The 26,439-nt window shown below is 47.2% G+C and overlaps 1 protein-coding gene across 1 annotated transcript in view; it reads right to left on the bottom strand.

The window, feature by feature from the left end:
• The window catches only part of LOC126283973 (glucose dehydrogenase [FAD, quinone]-like), a 148,475-nt gene extending 129,142 nt beyond the window's left edge, over positions 1-19,333 (bottom strand). The window contains exon 1 of the mRNA XM_049982432.1: positions 19,253-19,333. Within this exon, the coding sequence (XP_049838389.1) occupies positions 19,253-19,259 (7 nt within the window). The 5' untranslated portion in view covers positions 19,260-19,333. The remainder of the gene's footprint in view (positions 1-19,252) is intronic.
• Between the last annotated feature and the right edge of the window lie 7,106 nt (positions 19,334-26,439).

Genomic DNA, 26,439 nt, shown 5'->3' on the forward strand with positions numbered 1-26,439 from the left:
TTTCCTTTCTCCCCCTCCACCTTCATTTACATAATAAAAATGTAGAATATAGTAAGAGACACACATCAACACATTGTGAAATATTAGCACTTTACTGCTCTGATCAACCGATGAAATGATTTGCTGTCAAATGCTCACGGAGTTGTGGCACGACAAATTATCTGGAAAAACACTTCGTGCATTAAAAATTACGCTTGCAGACACTCACTATTTTAGTGCACTGAGAAAATTCGTATTATGGCTTCAGGATGTCATCGCCTCTGGCGTTATTTCTGCTCTAACACTTGCTAGTTGAATCGAATAAGGTGAGTAGAAATAATTATGTTTATTTTAATATTATAACGTCAGTTCCCAATACGATTGCAAGATGACGTATTTTATAGTTCATATTTATTTATAGTGCATAATTTTATAAGAATCTGAAAGTGATATCGTTATATTATTTGGTAGGAACAGAGTACACTGAAAATGGTTTTTACATTAATACAGTGGTAAATTACTGCCCTGTTAATCAAATAGATGTGTAGTAATTATTGTAGTTTTAAACAGATTGTCGGTACATGATCACGTGAACTAATATAAAACTTCGACTCTTCCTGTGTACTTAACGGCGTTACGTAGTAGTGAGAAATGAAAAGACGTATATTCCGTATAAAGAAATGAATATAAGCGCATCGCGTTTACGCTGCACCTCGTCGCAGCTGTAAGCCGCCCACACTTTTAAAGCGTACGGGTCCGAGAGATATTGAGTCAGCAGCGTGCCTGGTACCCCCGCAAAACCGAGAGATGGATTTGCATCTTATAATATTTTAAAATTAAAAAAAATCATACATGAGAGTATCAGCCAGTATTCATACTGCCATCCGAGGACGTACAGAACGTGTGCGGGGGGGGGGGGGGGGGGGGGGGCTTCAGGACAAAATTCCATCAGTGGAGGACGACTGAATGACCGTTATAATCCAGACAGGAAAGTAAGCCTATAAATGGGGTATACAGGAGGCAGAACTGTGTCCATGTGTCCGTCATGGCTGCTAACGGGGTCCATTGGAATTGCTAATAGGGGGGAAAGTTGCTCTGAAGCTTCTGCGATCTATTGCGCCGACTGTGTCAGCCTTTGACCTGGCTGGTGAGAGTGAAGCCTACCAGCAATTGACTGACTTCACTTTTTTTGTTTTATGTAACTCGTTTAAGACACCGTATCGAAGAAAATGTCGTAACTGTTTGCTCTCCCGTCTGATGAAAGTTGATCGAAATCCCGTAACACGGTGGTGGGAATTAGCCTTAACAGTGTGGAAAAAAACGACACAATTGGAATGAGCTTTCAGAACGTAGTTTGTTCAGTTGAGGAGCCGTTGAAGTACGTTTTAGACTGACAAGATACATAACAGAATGCCGAGTCTCAACTTCACCTCTATTCTGAAACAGTTCACGTAGATGCAGTATGGAAGACATCCCTGAAACTGTATAACTATTTGAGCAGATAACGTCACTGCTCGCACCACACTGAAGACACTTGTGGTCGACGAGAAGACGTCGTACGCTTTGCCTGGATTGCTTAACAATACTCAGTCTACAACTAGAATAGTGAAGCTAACATCATCGTTCGGGACGACAGTTTGAGAATGACAGTTCGACTTCAGGCATTTTGTGCACCATCGTTAAACACCGTGGTAGATACTCGTTAACAAGTAAACGAAACGTTGACCATTTAAACGCTACCTGTTTATCAGAGAAAAATAACTTTATCTGACGGCGTAGAATAATTGAAAGTAAATGTATGGAACCGACTCACAGTAAATCACAAAGAATGGCTGATTGCCAGACAACCAGAATTAGTAAAAATTATACACGTTACAGAATTGTGTGAAGAGCTAAATCGGCAAATAAATTTATTGTAAGATTTGTTCAACACTTTTTCTAACAGTTACGTACACTGGCTTTAACGACAAGTCGCATGTTTCATTTTGAGTGTTAGAGGACGACTCTGGAATCGGAAATGTCAGACGGCGAGGCTCAAGTCGTGGTAAACGAATGGTGCTTTTGTGATGGAGCATAAAGCAGTCGCCATGGGTTCGGTGTGCGGCGAAGGAACGCGGTGACGTCATGCGCTCTCTTTCTTGGCGGCTGTTCTGGAATGTAACGCTCGCTCACACTTGCGACGCCAACAATCCTCAAGTCACGGTTCCAGATCATCTGTGGCTTTGCCGGAAAATTCTTTTTCGCCTACAGAGCACAATGGTTGAAGCGCGAAATACGAATTCGCGGCGGGCAGGAAATGGAATGGCGTCAGTCAGTGGTGACGTCTCTTTGGTAGCTGCCAGCTTCAGTCAGCAGGCAACAAAGAACCAAGTCGTGTCAGAGACTACGAAAGCATAGACTTGGTGCGGAAATCGAGTTTCTGAGTCTCCGCAATGTATTGAGATTTTAGACACAGTAAACAGTGCTTTTCCTGGTAGCTGAAGTTGTCAGCAATTAGTAAACAACGTCTCTGGAGATTAACAGACTTCACATTCGGGAGGACGACGGTTCAGTCCCGCGTCCGGCCATCCTGATTTAGGTTTTCCGTGATTTCCCTAAATCGCCCCAGGCAAATGCCGGGATGGTTCCTTTCAAAGGGCACGGCCGACTTCCTTCCCCATCCTTCCCTAATCCGATGAGACCGATGACCTCGCTGTCTGGTCTCCTTCCCCAAAACAACCAACCATTATCAGATTTCAATCGATTCTACTAATCCCGTCACCCACGTCAGAGAAGGTCTTTTTAGAGTGTGTGCCCAGTAACTTACGCTTACAAATATAATCTTCTTCATATACGTTACACAAGGGGTGGCAGAATCATCTCCATTGATTATGTAAGTAGGCGTCACACAAGGGGTGGCAGAATCATCTCCATTGATTATGAAGATAGGCGTTACACGTTGTTTAACTTGTACTGGGCAGATATTTAGAAAAACATGTCACAAGCACAGAGGTTTTTGATGAGACATGTATGATTAGCGTTTAAGTTTGATAGTCTATTGCCTTCGATCAAAAACAGATCCGTGATCAATTCCAGGCCGGACACATACTTTTAGGTTGCCGTAAATGTTCAAAAGTTTTCCTCGTATTTTTTTTTTTCTTCACGGCTCTGCCGTTCTCCACCATCTTCTTCCCATCGTCACTTTGTTGGTTGTCGCTTTAGGTCGCAAAACAGCTGCGGTCATAAGCGCCATTTCCCTCATCAGTAGTAAGCAACGCTAACCGAGCTACTGCGTGTGAATTATTTTCCAGGAGCAACATCGATGTGATAAATACGTGGCGACTAACGAAAATTTGTAAAAAGCCAAGACTCGAATGCAGATATATAGCTTTTTGCAAGCAGTCCCCCTTATCCATTCTATAAAAACATGAATAAACTTTGTTTGTCGCTTGTGTATTCCTGTTAATTCGATGTCGAGAGACGACACAGATTTAGTCTCTACTGACTGCATACATTTCATTTTAGTGATTTCAATCAATTGCAATGAACCCCTTGAGAATGTGACCCACGATCCTGCTTTATGTGCGTTCCTCTGATGGACCGCTGCGCGGTGTACACACAGGTCTGAGGCGCGTTGCCACGGTTCGCGCGGCTCTCCCTGTCGGACGTGCGAGTCCTCCCTCGGGCAAGGCTGTTTGTGTTGTCCTCAGCCTAAGTTAGTTTACGTTAGATTAAGCAGTGAGAAAGCCAAGGGACCAGTGACCTCAGCAGTCTGGTCCCATAAAATTCCAAAATTTCTGATGGACCGGAATGGCGAGCCATGTTTGTTTGTTCGCAAGCAAGGGGAGGAACCATCAGCAACACTGTGAGTCCTCAGAGGGTGCTCAGGTAGCCTAACGATTAAGACGAGTTCCAGGTTCGACTCTTACCGTCTTGTTAACCAGACACTGCTTTTCATTGATGATGACATTTTCATTCAATTAATCCCCGTAGGTTTTGTGCCAGTGTAATTAATTCAGTTGGCTACCGTGTAGAAGCAGCTTACGAATATTTACTAATGACACTGGAAACCACTTCCGCTTTCGAGGCAGTGTTTCGTGTGAGGATGGCTAAAGGCTGAGGCGTGTAATCGGCGACTTCGCTGCCAGCAAGTGAAGGCACCACGGTCGAGCAGTGGTCAGCTGGTCGTGTGGTCGTGAAAGTGGCGCTCTGGTTCCCGCAGACAAGGGGCGAGGTAGGTGCCTGGGACGCGGTGAATATCGCACGCGGCTTTCTCGCGAGGGTCAGCGGAGAAAGTGCTCCGATCCGGTCGCTCCGCCGCCACAGGCGTCCGGCAAACCCGTCCCTGAGCAGCGAGGCGCGGCCGTCCAAGCTCACGTATACAGCCCGGGTCTGCGGAGTGGGAAAAAACTGAAGGAGACAGTCCCCGAGAGGACAAGGCGCAAAAAAGACCATGTGGACGTATGGCCGGAAATGCGTTCCAACGGAGATGCGTCCACTTGAAGATGAAGGTAAAGATCATTGACAATGTAGGTTTCCGTTACTGAAAGCACAAATGAGAACACATCAGGCATGTGGGAATGTTGTATCCGCAGTAGTGTCTTAGCTCTAGAGTGAAGAGGAGAATGAGCTGCATGCGGGCACACTTCGCTGTGGCTCAATCTGCTTAAATGGGAAAGAAAGAAAGAAAAGAGAAAGCACACGTTTCTAATATGTATGAGACTTGGATATAATTCCTAATCTCCTTTTCTCCTTGGCCTCTCTATGCCTCCCCTCCTTCTTTCTTTGCCTATCACCTGCTCCCTCTCTCTGTCCTTCTCTTCCACTCCCTCACCATCGATCTCCTGCTGCCCTCTCTCTCTCTCTCTCTCTCTCTCTCTCTCTCTCTACTTCCTCCTTCTCGTTTTCTATGTCCATTTCCTCCCACTCCTCTGTCCATTTCCTCTGTCCTCTTTCCCTGACCTTTGCGCTTTGTTTATTGTTATTGCATATTCAGATTCTGTAGTAGTATTCTAATCATGAACCAATAAACCATAAGTACAACTTTGTTATTCGCTGACAATTATATATATGTATTAAAAAGTGTATTGACTGTATAAGTCCAAACGTTTGTTACATTATCATGTAAAAACATGCAGTCAGTCGTAAAGGTACATCATGAGATTCTTGGAAACAATATTTTCCCTTTATGTGTTACATATACTTCATATATGTATTAAAATAAACATATGTTAAAGAATTGGGCACGTAAAAACACGTCCGTATTGGAATTCAACGTTGTCAAAATTTCAAAGCAACCGGTCAAGCACTTTCACAGATAAACGATTTTGAACAAACCAGCATTTACATTTTCAAACGTTTCTCCCTTCTATTACTTATATAGTACATGTTTAACAGATAGTGTTCCAGTATATAAAAACACTTAAATATTCGAATGCAAAGTTGTGTCAAAATTTGAAAGCAATTCATGAAGATCTTCCGGAGTTTCGTCAGTCTGCGATTTTTATTTATATCGATTTTTGGGAACTGGAACAAATTGGGAAGGCTGCAAAATTGGCGAAGGTGGCAGAGAAAGCAACAGTATGGTGGTCTCTTCCTTCTTCTGCAAGAGCGAAGGAGTGTAAAGCTCATAGCAAGATACTGCCCATGTTACGTACTGCCATGCACCTTTTTTTCTCGATCTTGAAAGGTTTATGAAACACTAGAAACGTCCTCGATTCGTGAACGTGCTGTGAGCTACAGTTACGTTGCGCCTGTGGAGCAGTGAATGTAACGCCAGGAGTAGAGGCACGAACGTAAAGATTGTGGCAGGCTGCGTCTCTGCCGGGCGGCACGGCCATGACAGTGTTGGCGGGGATCCCTGCTCCGCTGGCCGCCACGGCGGTCAAGGGCGCCAGCGAGCCAGCGTCCCACCACTGTGCGTTCTGCAGGAGGACTGCACCACTGAAGCCGGGGTGTGGCAGGGCAAGTTAATGGTAGCGAGCTTCTGGGAACCTGGCACTAGGCCGAGAGGAGCTTCATCTAGGTATGTTACGTGGGGTAGTCGAACATAACCAAGAAAACTGTAAGTCCTCTAGATACTGTGTAGAGAGACAGTGTAAGGGATCCGTGATCCCACGAACATAGATGCTAGTATCCGACGCTCGGGTCGATAGCAGACAGGAGTCGATTGTCGAGCGCTGCAGAAGGCAGTGAGACGAGCGTCGGGTGCAGAGCAGCACTGGACTATGTCGCGTGACCAGTAGTGTGGGAGAGACGGGCAAGAATGGTGGTCGAGTGAGCTGTAAACGGTGAAAGTCACCGGAGTATGACGAGTGAGCGCGTCTCCCTGATCGTCGTGGGGTTGACCCTCACTAATACCGATTCGCGAGTGATATGAAACAGAGAGTGACAAGTGCCGGATTACGTGTTCCACGTCAACCGCGTCGGCCAGCAACAACCATGGATTGCAGTGAGGATTGTTGTGAATGTTAACCATCAGCATTGCGTGTGACGAAGCACTGAAAATAAGCCATCAATAAAAAGATATAACTGTAATTAGACGTGTAAGTCGAAGGTAGCAACTGTCTCAGAATTTGTGTGTTCGTAGAAAATACAATACAGTTTGTACATCGCAACCTTTGTCGTCCTTAATAATAGACTTTCAATCATTCGACTAACAGGCGCACTCTGTTGAAATACCTCCGAAACCACAGCAGAAAAACCGATAGCCTTTCCTCCATTAACCACACGGTCATATATAATCATAATAATTAACTGCTTGGCGGCTCCAGTAAATCATGCAAAACCCAGTAAAGGAATTAAACGGGGGTGTTTCAACAGAAAGAGAAAAGAAGAGAGAGAGCTTTATTTTATTTTTTCGTTGAGTTCATCACATCTTCTTTCATTTGTGATTTATTGGATTGCTGCATAAGTTCGTAGCGTCTCTAAGTTCTAATAAACACAACAGATAGACATAGCAGAGACTTTAGGCATCAATAATATATTCTCCTTCAGTATTTGCATGTCTGCCAATGCTGTGGTAACTTTCCGTTTCCGTGACTGTGTAAATCAGGTGGTTTTGAAGCGAAGAACTCGTCGAGCAGTGTTCGGAGCGCATTTTCATCCTGAAAGAGAGAGTTCACTGAAGCTTGTTCGACGGAGAGCGGGAAAGGTGAAAATCCGAGGGCGCAAGATCAAGTGAATAAGATAGGCTCGGAATGACTTCCCAACGCAACTCCTGTACAGTGTTTTTTTTTTTTTTAGCGCGTTCGCGGAATGGCCTCACTTCGCACACTCTTCCTAATCGTTATTCTTGGATTGCGTCTGCCAGACGTTGTAGTTGTTGTCGATAAATTTCAGCAGCGATGGTTATATCTCGGGGAAGCAATTCCACCAGATGCATATCTTTATCTTTTATTGGTTTCGCTCAGGTCTTTGTAGGAGGAGTTGCTGCTTTCTTTGTGCTCATCCATTCCTTATGTTAGCATGAAGACGTCATTTCTCGTCACCAGTGACGATACAAAATAGAAATGGTCGACGTTGTTCACGAGTCAACTGATGCTGAGCAACTACGAATGCACTTATGGCCACCCGCTGATTTTTGTGATTTTGGCTTAGAGCATGTGGTACACATACACCCCATTTTTGAACCTACCTCATTCCACGCAAAAGTCGCACGATGAAGGGATACTAACATTTCATCACATTTTCCAATTTTCGAGTAAAGTGATGTGGATCTTTGTGGATTAATGCGTTTAAGCGATCTTCATCAATCCTCGAAGATCTTCCTGAACATGGAGTGTCACTGATGTCTAAACTATCTTCCGTGAAACGAGAAAACCATTTTCTTGCCATGCTTTCTGCAAAGGCATTACCGTATACATGTGCGCCTCCGTAGCGCAGCGGTAGCGTTATCACCTACCACGCAAGGTGGTCCGGGTTCGATTCCGGCACAGACTGGATGTTGTGTGTCCATCATCACTACACGCAAGTCGTCGAAGTCGCGTCAACTTTCAACACGGCGGCCGAACCCCAAAGGTGATATCCCGGCCAGTAAATGCCATACGATCATTTCATTTTTACCCTAAGCATGACACAAATGTTTCTAGCTGCCTCATTTGCTGTCACCCCTGTATTGCACTCAAACAGAAGAATGTGTGGGAAATGTTCCGATTTTTCACTTGGCTCAGCTCCAATCGCTATCTCCGAATGAGAAACTCAAATAGAAACAATGAGCTACAAATAAGAAATGGAAATTGGTAAATAAACCCATAGCGACGTGAATAAAAACAAGTAAAACAAAAACGCTTCGAACTTATGCACCAACCTTATATTTTCGCCTCTTCCACCGATACTCATTTCCAAAGAATCACTATTTCAGCGAAAATGTCGCTTTTGGCTGACTTATCTAAGCACTGCATGAGCACAACTACTTGCAATTATAGTTGTGGGGTAAAACTCGTATCTTATTACACTTATAGCGTAATCCGTTGGCCTGGGAGGGAAAAAAATTAACACAGAGGTAGCCGTTTATGAAGAATCTGTACCAAAATGCACTATGTTTTTCTTGCTTCGTTACTTTGAAATTTAACTTTTTTTTTTTTAAATTTGTGGTAAGTTCTGTGGGACCAAACTGCTGAGGTCATCGGTCTCTAGGCTTACACACTACTTAACCTAACGTAAACTAACTTACACTAAGGACAACACACACCCACGCCCAAGGGAGGACTCCAAACTCCGACGAGGGGTGACGCACGAACCGTGGCAAGGCGGCACAGCCCGCCGGCTACCCCGCGCGGCGAAATTTAACGTCGTTTAAATAACTCCAAAATGTTTTACAACGCAGTCTCTCTGTGGATAATAAACTAGTTGACTTGGTGAAACTTGAGGACGAATGACAATTACCTGTCACTGAGAAATGTGTGTAGAAGTCTGTTAGTTATTCAACGATTTTCTGTGAAACGACCCCACTGCGGGTTCGTGGGTAAGAATAGGTCCGCGGTATTCCTGCCTGTCGTAAGAGGCGACTAAAAGGAGTCTCAACCTTTTTGGCCTCATATGATGGTCCCCTCTCGGGTTTGACCTCCATCTTTCTAAATTGTTCCGAAGAGCGAGACACTTGGGGAAGGGCGCCTTACATGGTGCACAGTATCTGTCGTGCATTGAGACATTTAGCCGGCTTTCTCGTCGTTGCAATGATGTCCCGCTCGTTTCCCATCTCTTGGGCGAGGATACGTCCCTGGGTGCCATTACCACGCTGCACTGTGCAGTGTTGCTTTTCGCTGCGACGACGACCTTATACATTTTTGCACCTAAGATCCAGCACGCTAGCCAGTCCGTTGTGGTGGGACTGCTATGTACCCTGTTGGTTGTAGCCCCCTGACAACACAGGGATCGCTCTACTGATGCCTGCGCCGTTTACTCCCCATGTATACCAAGGAGTAGATGCCCATCTCCCTGGGGCATCAGGACTCCCGGCAATGGCCATCCTGCCAGGTGGCTCTTGCTGTGGCTGGGTGGCGCCCGTGGGGAGGGCCCTCGGTCGGAGTAGATGGCATCAGGGCAGATGTCCCGCAATGAAGCGTGATACATCATCTCTTGCTGGCGGCCAGCCACCAGCAGTCTCTAAGCGTTCAAGAGCTCATTTTAAAGCTAACGTTTATGACTCCAAATCGTTCCCATCCCTGGCCACACCATGGGAGGAACGAAAGGCAATGAATGATAGTGACATGTATTCGCCCAGGTATCTCGTCTGTACCAGATCTGATGGGGAATCCTTCGTATCCATGAAGCCTCAGTTCTTTGTAGAGCATTTGGAGGACAAGTTTGGGGAGGTGGAGGGCTTGTCTAAAATGAGCTCTGGGTCAGTTTTGATAAAAACAGCATCCTCCGCCCAGTCACGCAGGTTGCTTGCTTGTGACAAGTTGGGGGATGTTAACGTTACCATCACACCACATAAGAGTTTAAATATGGTCCAGGGTGTTATTTTCCATAGGGACCTACTTCTGCAGTCTGATGACGAGCTGCGCGCCAACTTAGAGCGTAGAGGTGTTCATTTCGTCCGGCGCGTTCATCGGGGTCCGAGGGACAGTCAGGTTGCTACCGGTGCCTTCATCTTGGCCTTCGAGGGTGATACATTACCGGAGAAGGTCAAGGTGATGGTCTACCGTTGTGATGTCAAGCCCTATATACCTCCCCCGATACGGTACTTTAAGTGCTGGAAGCTCGGCCATATGTCTTCCCGCTGTACTTCCAGCCTCACATGTCGAGATTGCAGACGCCCATCTCATCCCGATACTTCATGTGCTCCACCTTCCACCTGTGTCAACTGTGGAGAGCCTCATTCACCTTGCTCGCCAGACTGCAGGATCTTACAGAAAGAACGCAAAATCATGGAATATAAGACCCTGGACCGACTGTCTTACACTGAGGCTAAGCGGAAATTTGAACGGCTATATCCCGTGCGCATGATGTCATCTTATGCCTCCACTGTCACTCCTACTCCAGCTCCTTTAGCTGCACCACAGACAGTCAGCTCTCAGCGTCAGAGGACCTCACCTGCCCCCTTGACGATGGGGGCCCCTTCTCTTGCTGTTGCTCCCACACCATCTACCTCGGGAGCAGCACCCACTAAACCACCGGGGACACCAGTCCCCACTGCTAAGCCGGAGAAGCGTAAGTCTTCTTCGGCTTCTCTCGCTTGGACGGGATCCCTTGGGTCACTCCCTTCCCAGGTTCCTACCAGCGGCACAGCAGACACCCACCAGTGGCTGAAGAAGCCACAGGTCTCTGGTCGTCGAGCTTCGCGATCACCTTCGGTTCCGGAGACTGACGCCAATCAGCCCTCTCAACGTCGGCAACCGAAGGAACAGCGAGACAAAACGACACTGAAGCCTCGTAAGACCAAGACACCTGCGATGGCTCCTACTCCACCTCAACCTTCCAGCTCTGCGTCTGAGGACGAGGTGGAGATTCTGGCGTCCGCTGAGGACCTCGATCTCGCCGGTCCCTCAGACGCCATGGAAAGCACTATCACATGTGCTAAATCAGAGGCAGCAGGTGACCCAGCGGCGTAATCTGCCTTCCCAGTCCCGTCACGCCTTTCTCGGCCATGGACAACATCCTCCAGTGGAACTGCAGCGGTTTCTTCCACCATCTAGCTGCGCTGCGCCAACTTATCAGCCTTCACCCTTTCCTCTACATTGCTCTGCAGGAAACTTGATTTCCGGCAATGCGAACCCCCGCCCTCCGTGGCTATCGGTGTTATTATAAGAACCGGGCAGCTTATGAAAGGGTGTCTGGTGGCGTCTGCATATATGTCCTGAACTCTCTTCACACCGAGTCTGTACCTCTCCACACAACTTTAGAGGCTGTCGCTGGCCGGGTGTGGACGCCACAGGCTGTTACCGTCTGCAGTCTTTACCTTCCACTGGATGGTGATGTCACGCAGCATGTCCTGGCTGCTCTGATAGCTCAATTGCCTCCACCTTTCCTGTTACTGGGCGACTTTAACGCCCATAACCATCTGTGGGGTGGGTCAGTGGCAACAGGTCGAGGCGCCATCGTTGAGCATTTATTGGCGCAGCTCGATCTCTCTATCTTAAATGATGGTGCCTTCACACACTTCAGTGTGGCGCATGGCACATACTCCGCCATTGACCTTTCCATCTGTAGCCCTAGCCTCTTACCGTCTGTCCAATGGAGTGTGCATGACGACCTGTGTGGTACTGACCACTTTCCGATCTTTCTGTCACTGCCACAGCGTCAGTCTTCTGGGCGCCATAGCAGATGGGCTCTGAATAAGGCTGACTGGGACTTGTTGTCCTCAACTGCCGCTATTGAGCCTCTCTCTAACGATGCCATTGATGCAGTGGTTCAATCGGTCACACCGGCATCGTTACTGCCGCCGAATCTGCCATTCCCCGTTCTTCTGGGTCCCCTCGGCGGCGGACTGTGCCTTGGTGGTCGCCTGAGATCGCTGAAGCGATTAAAGCTCGCCGGCGGGCGCTCCAGCGTCACAAGCGACATCCCTCAATCGACCACCTTATCGCCTTCAAACGGCTGCGTGAGCGAGCCCGCCGCATTATCCGCCAACGCAAGCAGGAGTGCTGGGAGCGGTATGTGTCCTCCATTGGCCTCCATGTCACTCCATCGCAGGTCTGGGCCAAGATTCGACGCCTCTATGGCTATCGGACCCCTGTCAGCGTCCCCGCGCTCTCACTGAATGCAGCTGTTTGTACTGACTCCGACGTCATTGCAAACCGCTTGGCAGAGCACTTTGCTCTGAATTCCGCTTCTGCCAACTACTCCTTGGGCTTCCGCTCCATTAAAGAGCGGGTAGAACGTCAGAGTCTTTCTTTTCGCACCCACCATCCTGAATTGTACAATGTTCCATTCAGTGAGTGGGAATTTCGCAGTGCCCTCGCCGCTTGTCCTGATACAGCTCCTGGGCCAGATAGCATCCACTCTCAGATGCTGAAGCACCTTTCAGGGGACTGCCAGCGACGCCTCCTCGACCTTTACAACCGCATTTGGGTCGAGGGTGAGTTTCCGTCGCAATGGCGGGATAGTCTTGTTGTCCCCATTCTGAAACCGGGGAAGAACCCTTTGGAGGTGGACAGCTACCGTCCCATTAGCCTCACCAACGTTCTTTGCAAGTTGCTTGAACGGATGGCGAGCCGGCGCTTGAATTGGGTGCTGGAGTCTCGAGGCCTTCTGGCTCCGTCTCAGGGTGGGTTCCGTAAAGGCCGCTCCGTCGCCGACAATCTGGTGAGCCTGGAGTCGGCCATCCGTACTGCCTTTGCCCGCGGTCAGCACCTGGTCGCTGTCTTTTTTTCGACATGCGGAAGGCGTATGATACGACATGGCGTCATCACATCCTTTCTACGCTTCATGGATGGGGCCTTCGGGGCCCTCTGCCGCTCTATATCCGCAATTTTCTGTCGTACCGTACCTTCCGCGTGCACGTCGCGGCCTCATATAGTTCCTCACAAGTCCAGGAGAACGGTGTGCCACAGGGTTCTGATCTCAGTGTCTGCCTGTTTTTAATAGCCATTAACGGGCTCCCTGCGGCCGTGGGAAATTCTGTCTCCGCTTCCCTGTATGCTGACGACTTCTGCCTTTACTACAGCTCTATTGGCATTGCAGCTGGTGAACGTCAGCTACAGGGCGCAATCCGCAAGGCGCAGTCTTGGGCTGTAGCGCATGGTTTTCAGTTTTCGGCAGCCAAGACCTGCGTTATGCATTTCTGCCGGCGACACACTGTTCACCCGGAGCCGCGGCTTTATCTTGACGGCGAGCTTCTTACAGTGGTGGAGTCACATAGGTTTTTGGGGGTGGTTTTTGATGCCCGGTTGACTTGGCTGCCTCATATTCGGCAGCTTAAACAGGCGTGTTGGCGGCATGTAAATGCTCTGCGATGCCTGAGTCACACCAGATGGGGCGCCGACCGATCTACTCTCCTACGGCTTTACCAGGCGTTAATCCAGTCCCGTCTGGACTATGGGAGTCTGGCTTATGGCTCAGCATCCCCATCTGCGTTGCGGGTGCTGGACCCAATACTACACAGCGGGATACGCCTTGCCACTGGTGCCTTCCGGACCAGCCCTGTGGACAGCATACTTGTGGAGGCAGGTGTCCCTCCCCTGCGGTTACGCCGCCAACGTTTGCTCGCCGCTTATGCTGCCCACGTCTTTAGCTCGCCTCGGCATCCCAACTATCGTCTCCTGTTCCCGCAATCGGTCGTCCATCTGCCAGAACGTCGGCCCCGGTCAGGTTGTACGATCGCGGTCCGAGTCAAACAGCTTCTTTCCTGGCTTGGGTGTTTCCCTGTACCACCTCCTTTCCGGGCCCCTCTGCGTACACCCCCGTGGTGTGTGCCTCGCCCTTGCCTTCGGCTCGATTTGGCACAGGGCCAGAAGGACTCAGTCCCTCCGGAGGCCTTCCGACGCCGCTTTTATTCCATCCTGGCCACGTATCAGGGCTCTGGCGTTGTATACACTGACGGTTCGATGGTTGCTGGTCGTGTTGATTATGCGCTAACTCTAGGGGACCATTCTGAACAACGTTCGTTGCCGGCTGGCTGCAGTGTTTACACTGCTGAGCTGGTCGCCATCTTTCGTGCCCTAGAGTATATCCGCTCCTGCTCAGGTGAGTCCTTCGTTATCTGTAGCGATTCCCTGAGCGGTTTACGAGCTCTCGACCAGTGTTTCCCTCGTTCTCGTCTGGTGATGGCTATCCAGGAGTCCCTGCATACTCTCGCCCGTAGCGGCAGGTCTGTGGTCTTCGTGTGGACCCCGTTGGCCATGTTGGGATACCCGGCAATGAGAATGTTGACCGCCTGGCGAAAGAGGCCACCAGTACACCATCTCTGGACATTGGCCTCCCGGAGACAGATTTGCGAGCGTTCCTACGCAGCAAAATTCTGGACCATTGGGACACTGAATGGCGCGCCCTGCCTTCACGAAACAAACTTCGGGCCACGAAGGAGGCTACCGGTGTGTGGCGCTCCTCCTTGCGGGCCTCTCGCAAGGAGTCTGTTGTCCTCTGCCGGCTTCGCATTGGGCACACATGGCTGACGCACGGCCACCTCTTGCGACGTGAGGACCCACCTTTATGTCGCTGCGGCTCCGTTTTGACAGTGGTCCACATGTTATTGGACTGTCCACTTTTAGCTGTTTCAGGCAGTCGTCCGCACTGCCTGACACGCTCCCTGCGCTTTTAACAGATGACTTTGCTATGGCTGACTTAGTTTTACGTTTTATTCGGTCAGGGTTTTTTTTATCATTTAATCAGAGTGTTCCTGTTTTTTTTTTAATGTTTTGTGTTGATTCTGGCCTTTGGCCTACGATTTTAAACTGAGTTTTTAATGTGTTCTCGGTGGTTGGCTTTTCCTTTTTATCGCTATCGTCGGCCAACCACCGCCACACTCTGAGTGGTTTTACCTTCTTTTGTCTGTTCTTTGTCTGAGTATTTCTTGTCCTGTGTCGTCTGCCGTCTTTCCTGTTGTTCGTTTTTCTTCTCTTTGGGTGGTTTTAGTTTTTTTTTTTGAAAAAGGGACCGATGACCGTAGTAGTCTGGTCCCTTTAATCCCACAAATCAACCAATCTGTGAAACGAAAAGGATTTTTTTTTCTTGGTCCACACCGTCCCATAAATCACATCTGCAGTCATATTCTGAAATAGGTGTAACGTAAAGACGATCAGAAGAAAGCTTTTGAATGACGAAATCTATTTTCATGGGTACAAAAATCATATTACAACTAGGAGCTATCGGCAGATATCGACTTTCATTGAATATTAGTTGCAATATAGGAAGCTGACTCTCGATTCGTACGAAGACTGCTCTAATACCTTCGTGATATTACATGAACAGTCACTAGCTCTGTGCGTGGCGTTCTTACGCTCTGTGTGGCCGATGTCAGGTTTTATATTGAAATGTCACATGTTGTTGTTGTTGTTGTAGTCTTCAGTCCTGCTACAGTATAATACGGAAGGTAACCGAGAGATGTACGCAATGAGACAAACAGAAGCGGCACTTTAATTCAAAAGCTATAATTACACTGTCACCGCGGTTTGTGAAGGTCCACTGGACACTACAAAAGACGGGACGTGGTTCTTACCTGGGTGTGTGACCACCACGGATGGCAAAGTACGCTCTCCAGCGCGCTCCCTTGCTGGTCACGGGGCTGGTAAAATCTTCGTGTGGCAGGGCGTTCAGTTCTTCCACCACGGCGGTTGACTTCTCCTGTATGGTCACCAGTACATCTGAACGAGCTGCAGAACTTCTTCCCATCCCATCCCATCCCACGCTTGCTCGGTGGGAAAGGTCAGGGCAGTCCATTCGCGAATTGTCTTTTCGTTCCAAGATGGCCTCCATTTACATTGTTACATGCGGTCGCGTGTTTGTCACCCATAGAAATAGAGTCGGGGTCGAATGCACCCTGGAAAAGACGCACGTAGGAAAGGAATACAGTGTCACGATTTGGGTGACGGGTGAGTGTTCCGTGTTCTGGAGGTCAGTAGGCGCATGTACCATTATGTCTTCGCACACTGTGACTCTTGGAGCACCAAAATGATGATACTCGATAGCGTCCTTGGGTATTTGACGTGTTTCCATCTCTCACCGTATGAGGGTAAGTGGAGCACTGTGAACATCACAGTCTCGGTGGTCCAGGTCTCGCGTGCGGAGGAATGGGCGTGCTGACCACTAAATACCTGAACACGGTGCATTCGCTGCTCCACTTCATTGTGACAGTATTCTCCTTCCCCCATGCGCGTCTTTTCAGGGGTGCCTTCGGCTCCGAGTCCATTTTTATGGATGACATTGCGTTACCGAATCTAACTGCACAGGTCGACGAGCTCTTGGAACGAGAAGATACTCGGTGAATGGACTTGGCTGCCCATTACACCGACTTAAATCCCATCGAGCACGTACGGGATGCGACGTTTAGACGCATTGCAGTACGTCCATATGCACCAACGAGTATCCTAAAGTTGCCAACCACGCTGCTGGAGGAATCGAACGCTCTGCCCCAACAACCTTATGACCAGCTTGTAAGCACGTTGAAGAGCATGCATTGCCGTCCATGGTGACCACACATCCTGTTAAAAACATATATGGACTTTTGTAATGACTAGGTGTCCATCATACATTGCGGTGAGTTTAGTTTAATTATTGTCTTCCAATAAAAGTGTCGTTTCTGTTGGTCTCATTGCATATTTCTCCCAGTTATGTTCTGTGCTCTACCGTATCAGTTCTTTCTATGTAGCTTAAAGTTTAATCGAACTACGTTGCTTGGCAGTGACACATATTGCGAAAATCAGTTTCATCCTTAAGTTTTGCTCAGCATTACAGTATGTCAGATAACTACCGCTGAAGTTTCTACGGGGAATACTTTGTTCCAAGGTGTGAACTACGAAAGAGCGATGAGGAGCGAGTAGCAGAATGGCATTTTTGACTGAAGAAATTTATTCTCTTATTGTGTGTCCAACATCTGGTCACACAAATCCTGTCATACCGTTCTTTCTTAAGAGTCGTCATGAGATGGTCTGTCTGAAACGAAAGGAAAAAAGGTTTCTAGAAAATTGCTAGATGGCTGTATAAAGCTATAGGCACTTGATTACCTTAGATAGTAAACCGTCACAATACAAGTGAACAAGTGAGGAGAGGCGGTCACTACCAAATATATTTGCAGTTTGATTTATATAACTAAAGGCTGGAGATGACAGCATAAGTGTATAAATCTTGTGACTCGTAAATCACCGATTAACTGGTTCAACTGGGTCTGAGCACTATGGGACTTAACTTGTGAGGTCATCAGTCCTAGCTTGCAATAATGCCCACACGGTTGGGTAAAGAACAGCCGTGGTGAATCGTGCGTCGCCGGCTGTAATCTGCCGCCAGGCCGCACACTTTCCTCTTCTGCGCAGCGCCGGCGAAGTACGGCGGCGGGCACGCCTCCTGGACGGAGAAAGTCTTGGCGTAACGCGAGCGCATAGGAAGGCCGGCTCGAGCGTCGTGCGTTTTGCGAACGCAGCGCCGCGCTGGAATTCTCCGCCGCCGCCCGTCCAGCAGGCAAGTCCAGAGCTCAGTCGCCGCTTCTCGCGAAGGAGGCGCAATTAGCAGGTCGACAGCAATTTGCTGGAATCCTCTCCTTCAGTAAACGCAGAAAGCGGTTCGAATTAAACGGGTGATGCAAAAGGTGCAACGAGACTCTACTGGAGTTCTCAACGAGGACTGCATTTATTTCATTGTGGGTAACGCCTTACGTAAGGACGTAAAAGTTAGTTTATACTGAAAGAGTATTTCCTTCGTTATGACTGTTGATGAGCGGTGTACGGCACTGCCCGTAATATCAGCTGATTACTCTGGTGTTTGTTAGAGAGTTGGTGTACGTCATCAATGACGTAAATTTTGACTAGCTAGGAAAAAATTTTGATTGGTATAGTAGGAAATAGTTCGCTTCAGCCAGTAATTTTAATGACTAGATATATACAAAATCGCGTAGTGGTAACACGAGTCCCGTCAGAACACCGAAGTTAAGCGCTGTCGGGCTGGGCTAGCACTTGGATGGCTGACCATGAGGTCTGCGGAGCGCCGTTCTTAAGCGGGGTGCACTCATCCTGAATGAAGCAAACTGAGGAGCTAGTTGAGGGAGAAGCAGCTGCTCCGGGCTGACATACGGCCGGGAGAGCGGTGTGCTGACCACATGCTCCTCCAGTCCGCATCCAGCGTGCGGGGATGACACGGCGGCCGGTCGGTAGCGTTGGGCCTTCGTGACCTGTTCCGGTGGAGTTTTGTTTCTTTTGCAGTTAAATTCTTTTTCGCATGCACTAGACAGTGAGTTCAAAGGAACTGTAGAAGTTCCATATGAAACCGTTTACAGTAGGGTCGTCAATGATGTGTATGCCCTCGGTAACTGGTAATAAGAAGTGTGACAGGAAAATAATCTGAATGATTAAGACAATTTTGTCCCTCAAAATATTTTCATGTCTTAGTTGATGTCACAGAGTCCCGATAGTAAGATGTCAAGCGTTAGTTTCAGACTGTATAAAATGTTAGAACTCATTTTATGCTGATTTTTTCCGCAGCAGAAAACTTGTGAAAATAGGGAATGCTACAGGAAGATTTGAGAGCGATTCAAGATAAACACGAACTGTTTCGGCCGTCTGCCCTCCAAACTGGCACGTCTATTTATGATACGGTGCAGACCTACGTGGAATGAGAAAAAAAAGAGACTAACGAACTATTGTCAAAATAATTAGTTAGAAAAATTTGAATTACGTGAGTATCTCTTGATGTACGCGACTGGAAATGCATGTAGGCCTATAGTTCCGAATCTGCTAGTGGGAAGCTAACGTCTCATACTCTCAACAGCACTTTATATAATACGCGTACCGGTGAAAGGTACAATTATAGGTGATAGCTATCGCATCTACTTGACACCGTGGTCTTCCATGCCTAACGCTAGGCCGGTGACCTTTCTGAAGCACTGGAACGTGCTCTATAGGAGTACTTCGCACTGTAACGCTGCAGTGACGACAGAGGTGTAGTCAGGTGCAAGTCCGCCGCCTTCTTTGAACTGAACAAAAATACCACTGTTTCGATAATTTCAGAGCGCTGTGTTCAGCTTACGTGTTCGCTGTTCGGTTCGTCTGTCGTGTTTCGACACACTCAGGTGACAGCTATAAAGAAACCAAAAGTGCATTTCGGATTACAGTCGTACCACCACACTTCGCATATGCAGCTCTTGCCTTTCGCTCCTCCACACGCTGCCTTGTTTTCGCAACCACCGCACGCAAGATGGACCCACCTGTCATGTCGCCGACGCAGCTGACTCGCCCTGGTGCAGAGGCGCCCGCTGCCGCTGCCACTGAGGCACTGAGGCACTGCCCACGGCGGCTCTAGCTGGCAGCGCGACCGGTCTCGAAAGCGCACAGCCGCCTCCTCTACCACCACCACCACCACCACCACCACAGACTTGCACAGCGGGGGGCTCAAGCGGACGTACTGCTGCTGCGTGCCACAAGTCGGAAGTTAGCAGATCTAATGCCAGGGCGACTCGCACCCGGCGTCAAAACACCCCACAGAGCATTCGCAATGAGTGGCACGGAACTTCAGCATCGGGTCACGTCAAGGCTTCTCTGCCAGTCTGTTTTGCATTATTTCACAATTAGACAGAGAACGCAAAGGATGACCTGAAGGGTAGTTGTGGTGTGCGTACTGTAAGACCTTCGGTACTCACACCATCAGATTATTTGACTTGTCGCTCTATCGAAGTAGGCGAGTGTCAGCGATATGTCTAATGGTCTTATCGTGGCGTGTTTATCTTCTGCCGTTTGGTCAGGCGATAGAAATGCCACTTGCAACTTAGAGTAGCAGATTGACGGTGACCAACTTTAAACAGAACTTGATTAATTTTCTCACACATTTATTAAAATAACAAGCATAAACATTACATAACTTTATTCTGGATGCTATTTACAATTATCAATCTGAAGTTCCTTTGGTCTTGTTACGTTAATCTTATTCTCACATATCTCTGATACTTGACGAAGTGTCTATACATTTCTCTTCATGGCTGTGTACAGGAAGATGCTAATCTGATTGGGCGCAGACTAAAACTTGACCATAGACTGTTGCAGACTGGTACAGACTGTTGCAGACAAATGCAGACTGGTACGGACTGTTGCAGACAAATGCAGACTGGTACAGACTGTTGCAGACAAATGCAAACTGCTACAGACTGTTGCAGACAAATGCAGACTGACTAATCGGAGGTATGTACACTCGTTATAATACCTCGAGCGTTCAGGTATCACTGCGCGAGTGTGATCCGCGAGGAGAAAAGGTTCTACGTTAGCAGCAGTCTCACTGGCTGCATTACATATTAATACGCGGATCGGCGGAAGCAGAATTTGGTCCGTCTCTAAGGCAGCGCCATCTCGTAGTGCGGAGACGGACGAGCGCTGCTCCTGCGCTGTTGTGCTTAGCGGGGCGCGCTCTAGTGGGGAAGTTGTGTACGCGCTGACCAAGCGGAACTACGTACACAACAGTAGTATGTAGTGCCTTGAAGAAAATGTTTTTGCTTCATGTTTTCTGAAGCAAGTAATTGTTGTTTCAATAATTGTACGACACTCTTCCTATTTTTTCTGACTAATGTATAAGATATACCGTACGAGTTTAATCATCGCCATCCATTATGAATTTTGATTTGGATGCTGTTGTATCAAAGGACCAACACCTCTAGTTCAAGCGAGCTTAGACGGAATCCCGACATTCGTCAGAGGGACGGCCCTTCGTGTCTTCTAAACCAAAATTCAGTGCTGTAGTGTCAACTTGACGTGTGAACCAGCCGCTGTTGAAAGGGGCTGTGGTCGTTTCGTGACTCGATGTTCCCTCTAAGTCCAAGTGGTGGGCGAGAAGGCAACGTAAATTCTGCCGCTCCTGCAGCTCGTTTCTTCCGCAGTCACCGACGAGCGGCCACGTACTGCAGACGCACGCTGTTGGCACGGTGCCATTTCTTCTGTGGCCGCCGTCTAGCTGACACACTACCGAAACAACAATTACGAATCAAAATCATATAAGTGAATAGGATTATGAGATAAACTTGTGTTTGGTTTGTTTCGCTGCCGCCTGTACGACACGATCATGTTCCTGCAAGGAAGCAGTGGTTGCTAGTTCGATGTTCCCTGGTTCGCAAAGTAGTTGGTCATATGTCGGATCGATTACACACTTTCCTCAGAGATTTTAAATTTCTGCCAACCGATGTTTATATTGGTAATCAGTGCATTTTTGTGCGATAATATAAGAAGAAAATACTGAATTTTAAAAATTGGTGTTTTTCACCAAAATATTAGATATGTTCAAAGTGGATACCATTTACATTTGAAAAATAACTGAAATATATACAGTGCTCAGAAACCTCAGTATTAAACACCTAAAAATTATAAAAACGATGCCTGTGCAGCGTCAAACTATAGATCGTTGCCAAATATAGACCCAGTGCTGCCTAGAAAAGGATGTGTCGCTGCATTGTCCTGATGAAATAAATGAGCAACTTATTCCGTAGTGTAGAGAACATGAGAATGCTAAAGCTCCTTCTAAACACTAGTTCAAAATACCTAAAAACGAAGAAAATACTTTTGTTTTCGAAAAAATCCAGACTCTTCAAGCAGATGCTGTCACCTGATGCGAACTTAAAAAGACGAAACCAATTCATGCACAGAAAGCACATGTTTAATTCATTGTCACAACCACTTATGGCCTCACCAGCAAACAAAAACTGGCTGTAATGTATACACTACATAAGGACTGAAAAGGATTCAAGGCTTCCATGCAAATACCGGGTGCTTATAAATAAACTTTCCCTATTTAGCACGTTATAAGACGGAAAGTAAATTACAAACAAGGAGAAAACTTGGTAGCATTAATGTCAAGGACATGGGGAAGAGAAACAATGCCGGATCAATTCAAATGAAACATTTTAATGTGCTGCTTCTTACATCATACCATTACATACCTGTACCATTATTGCTACAAAAGACCCGGCCGGTGTGGCCGAGCGGTTCTAAACACTTCAGTCTGGAACTGCGCGACCGCTACGGTCGCAGGTTCGAATCCTGCTTCAGGCATGGTTGAGTGTGATGTCCTTACGTTAGTTAGGTTTAAGTAGTTCTAAGTTCTAGGGGACTGATAACCTTAGAAGTTAAGTCCCATAGTGCTCAGAGCCATTGTAAGCATTCGCTACAAAGAGGCTGAGTATGACACCCATCAGTGTTGAGAAGAGTCTGACAGCGTAGGATTGCATTCTGCACAGCAGAACGAAGCATGGCTGCCTCTCTTGGTATCCTGCGCTTCAGATCAGCAGTGAATGTTCCCCTGGTAAACCCTGTCCTTCAGGTTGCCCCACAACCAGAAGTCACAGGGAGTGGCAGCAGGTGAATGTGCCGGCCAAGCATTTGTTAGCGATCAGTTGATAATTCGATTGTTTCCAGGTGTGTTTCGGAGAAGCAGGGAAACTTTACGAGCGATGTGCGGTGGGGCCCCATCTTGCATGAAAACTGTTGGGTTCAATTCGTGTCTCCCCTCGAGGGCGAATCTTATCGCAGCAACGCCCTAGTCACACTGCACGTCTTTGGTCTTTGAGCGCCAACCTGCTCGAAAAAGAATGGGCCAATGATGAACGTAGCCACGAAGCCTCACCATACGATGACACGTTCACCATAGAGGGGAAGTTCATGCTCACTGACTGGAGGTGAAGATCCCCACATTTTGCAAATTCTGTTTGTTCACCTCACCCGTCTGTGAAACATGAACTTCGTTGTCCATAGGATTGCCGAGGGCAAGCGCTCCTCAACTTCAGTTCTTGCGAGGAAGTGGAGAGCGACATGAGCACGCCGTTGTGCGTCCTCTGGTGCAAGCTTCTGTACGATATGGATCTCCTGCGGATACCATTTGAGAGTGATTCGAAGCACCTTCCTTAGAGTAACCCATGCGATGTTCAACTGTCACGACACAGCACGCGCACTGCCTGACGATAGAGAACTGCACGCAGCGTTGTCTGCCACAGCAACAGCGATCTCATCAACCACCTGTGTGCAACCAGTCGCCGGCCTCTTCCTGGAGCGACGCCCATTTCTTCAGTTGATTCGAACTTCATCGTGCTGCGCACAGCAGACGTAATAAGAGGACCCTTCCGTAATCCTTTCAGCCGGCGATACTCTCGAAGTGCAGCTGAAGCATTACTGTCGTTTTGATAACAGAGCTTCACCGACAATGCCCTTCTGCTTTTGTCGAAGCTCATGTTGACATGTCGACAAGTGCTCTGCGACAGGTGAGGTGTGTGAGACTGTGAATCACGGTGACTGATCACAGCACCTGGTGGCCGTATATGGAACTGGACGGGAGCGCTGTGCGCATGGAATTCATACACCCCATACTCTGCACATTAATGCTACCGAGTTTGTTACTCGTGCGGTAATTAGCTTCTGTGTTATATGAAGTGTTAAATAGGGAAACTTTAATTATAACCACCAAATAGAACTATAAAAGTCGCTCTTAAGGGAACAAAATGAACAGAGGTGAAGGTAATTTCGGGAGTACCCCAAGGAAGTGTGATAGGACTACTACTGTTTGCCGGCCGCTGTGGCCGAGCGGTTCCAAGAGTTTCAGTTCGAAACCGCGCCGCTGCTACGGTCGCAGGTTCGAATCCTGCCTCGGGCATGGCTGTGTGTGATGTCCTTAGGTTAGTTAGGTTTAAGTAGTTCTAAGTCTAGAGGACTGATGACCCCAGATGTTAAGTCCCATAATGCTTAGAGCCATTTGAGCTACTACTGTTTACTGTGTATGTAAACGACCTAGGAGAAGGCGTCGGGAGCTCTTTAAGACTGTTCGTAGACGACGCGGTTGTCGATAACAAAGTAGCAACACCGGAAAACAGAATCGATCTGCTGACGACCGACAGAGGCTTGATGGATGGTGCAGGCTTTGGAAGTATACCGTGAACATAAATAAGTGTAACATATTGCACATACATAAGAAAAGAATGCCACTTCAGTACAAATTCACTATCGGTGACAAAAATCCTGAAAACTGAATCTACCCTAAAATGTCGAGGAGTAACTATCCAGAGCAGCGTTAAGTGGAATGACCACATGAAACAACAAATAGTAGGGAAAGCAACTGCCAGAGTGAGATTCAAAGAAAGAATGTTACGGAAATGTAGTTCATCCACTAAAGAAGTGGCTTATAAGGATCTTGTTCCACTGGTTCTTGAGTATTGTTCGTCAGTCCGGGTCACTTACGAGGTAATACTGATAGACGAGACAGAGAACACACAGGAAAAGCGGCACGTTTCTTCACGGGCTCGTTTGGTCGGCGTGAGGGCGCTACAGAGGTGCCCAACAAACTGCAGTTGCAGACGCTACAAGAGAGGCGGTGAGCACCACGGAGAGGTGACAACAGTGTCTTTCTTTTTAAAGAAATACACATATGTAACATATGCTTCTACAGGTCAGTGACTTGGAGACACGCGAAGGCGTAGAAGAAAATACTACAGGCCCGTAAGATTGTGTTCCGTTTTATTGTGTACTAGATGAGTGCGTGAAGTATATTGTGAAACTTCGCCTTTTATTATTTCAGCTAAACAGCTAATAGGGTTTTCGTAGTTGTGTTCATTTATGTTATAGCTCGTACGTATTTCAGACAGTAATTTCAAAACGTAAGGCCGGTTTAAGGCCCAAGCCATAAGCCGCCGATTGGGGCGCCAAAGTGAGCCGACTAAAGGATTCCATGACGAGACGTGCCGTTCTTATTGGACCGTACCTGGTAAAGATCCGACATTGATGAACAACACTAAAGAACTGGTCGGACAAGTGCCTTGTAAGCCACATCTTTAGCGGCTGAATTACATTTCCTTAGGATTATTTCTATATATCTCAGTCTGGTATCTGATTTTTCTACTATTCAAGATTTTTACACACGACGTATCGCAACTAGTGACAGGACGCATTGCTGTTAGTCGCTCGGGGCTCCAAATTGAGAGAGGCGCAAGGCGCAACCGAGTGCAAGTTGTATAAACAATGCGTACCACTGTATCAAAAATTGACACGGATCAAAGTTTACGGAGGATTAGGGGCATCAAATGATAATTAGGCTGTGTGGAAAAGTATTATGGAACAGGCTCTGTCTAAATCAGCCGTAACTGCTCAGCAACGGTTGCAAAAGGAAGGTTGGTTCAGTACATCAAACGGCATCCAGTGTTGCACTCATCGAATTCGTGGTGTAGCACCGGACGGATATATCGTGATACTAGGGTTCACGAGACAACACCTTAAAAGCTTTTGCAGATAGCTTTTTCTAGTCCGTAACTGACGATGGTGCGTGTTTAAGTGAATAGTTAAGGTAAACTATTAGTTGCATACTGTTTCCTAAGTTAATATTTCTACATGGATTGCAACAACGTTCCTCAACGAATCTGCATATGAAAAGTTTACGTTTTATTTTAGAGTTCTGGTAAGGTAGTAATCTGCGTATTTAACTTTGGTGAACAGTGTAAACCATGTTGACCACAAATGCCGGCCGCGGTGGCCGTGCGGTTCTAGGCACTTCAGTCAGGAACCGCGTGACTGCTACGGTCGCCTCGGGCATGGATGTGTGTGATGTCCTTAGGTTAGTTAGGCTTAAGTAGTTCTAAGTTCTAGGGGACTGATGACCTCAGATGTTGAGTCCCATAGTGCTCAGAGCCATTTGAACCATTTTTTTTTTGACTGCAAATACCGAAAGTTGTTCTCTTGTAGAAAATTTTGTATTGTGGGCACCCACAACTGTAGAAGTCTATCATGATGGAGTGGGCCGCTTCAGGTGTATGATAAATATTTATTTATGAAACAACTAGTTTCAAGGCATTAGAACACATCTTCATGATACATATTTATTTATTATTAAATAAATAAATAAATAGTTTATTAAAAATATCTAAATGTGTATCCATCTAATGCCATGTAACTAGTTAGTGTAAGTTTTCAGCAAGTTCTCTTGTAACGTGTTACTTAGAAGGAAAAGATCGCAGAGGAAGGAACGTAACACACCATTTGTAGTGCTGCCAAGACATTGGAGAAAATGAAGGAAGACATAGCAGAGATCACAAGTGACGTCAATTAAATAATAGGGTACTTCTCACAAGAAGTGGTCTCATTGCTCTGTTTCGCTTTAGGTTTGTAGCCAAGACCAGCTGAACAGCTTGTACAACAGTAACCTAACAATCTATCTATCGAGGACTGCTTCCTTTAATGCACTGTTATATTCCAGTTGCTCTTTTGACTGAGTGATATCAAGAATTTGTTGAAAGCTGTAAGGTTTTCTGCTTAAAACATAAAAGAAGAAAATAAGAATTTTTTTCCATCTGAGTAGTTTCCGTATTAGGTGAGAGATGAATTGTACAGAATCACCTAATAGACTGTCACCGAAATCGGAGGCTCGATTGAGATGGGATCCCTT

The sequence above is a fragment of the Schistocerca gregaria genome, chromosome 8, assembly GCF_023897955.1.
Source record: "Schistocerca gregaria isolate iqSchGreg1 chromosome 8, iqSchGreg1.2, whole genome shotgun sequence".
NCBI classification, from domain to species: domain Eukaryota; kingdom Metazoa; phylum Arthropoda; class Insecta; order Orthoptera; family Acrididae; genus Schistocerca; species Schistocerca gregaria.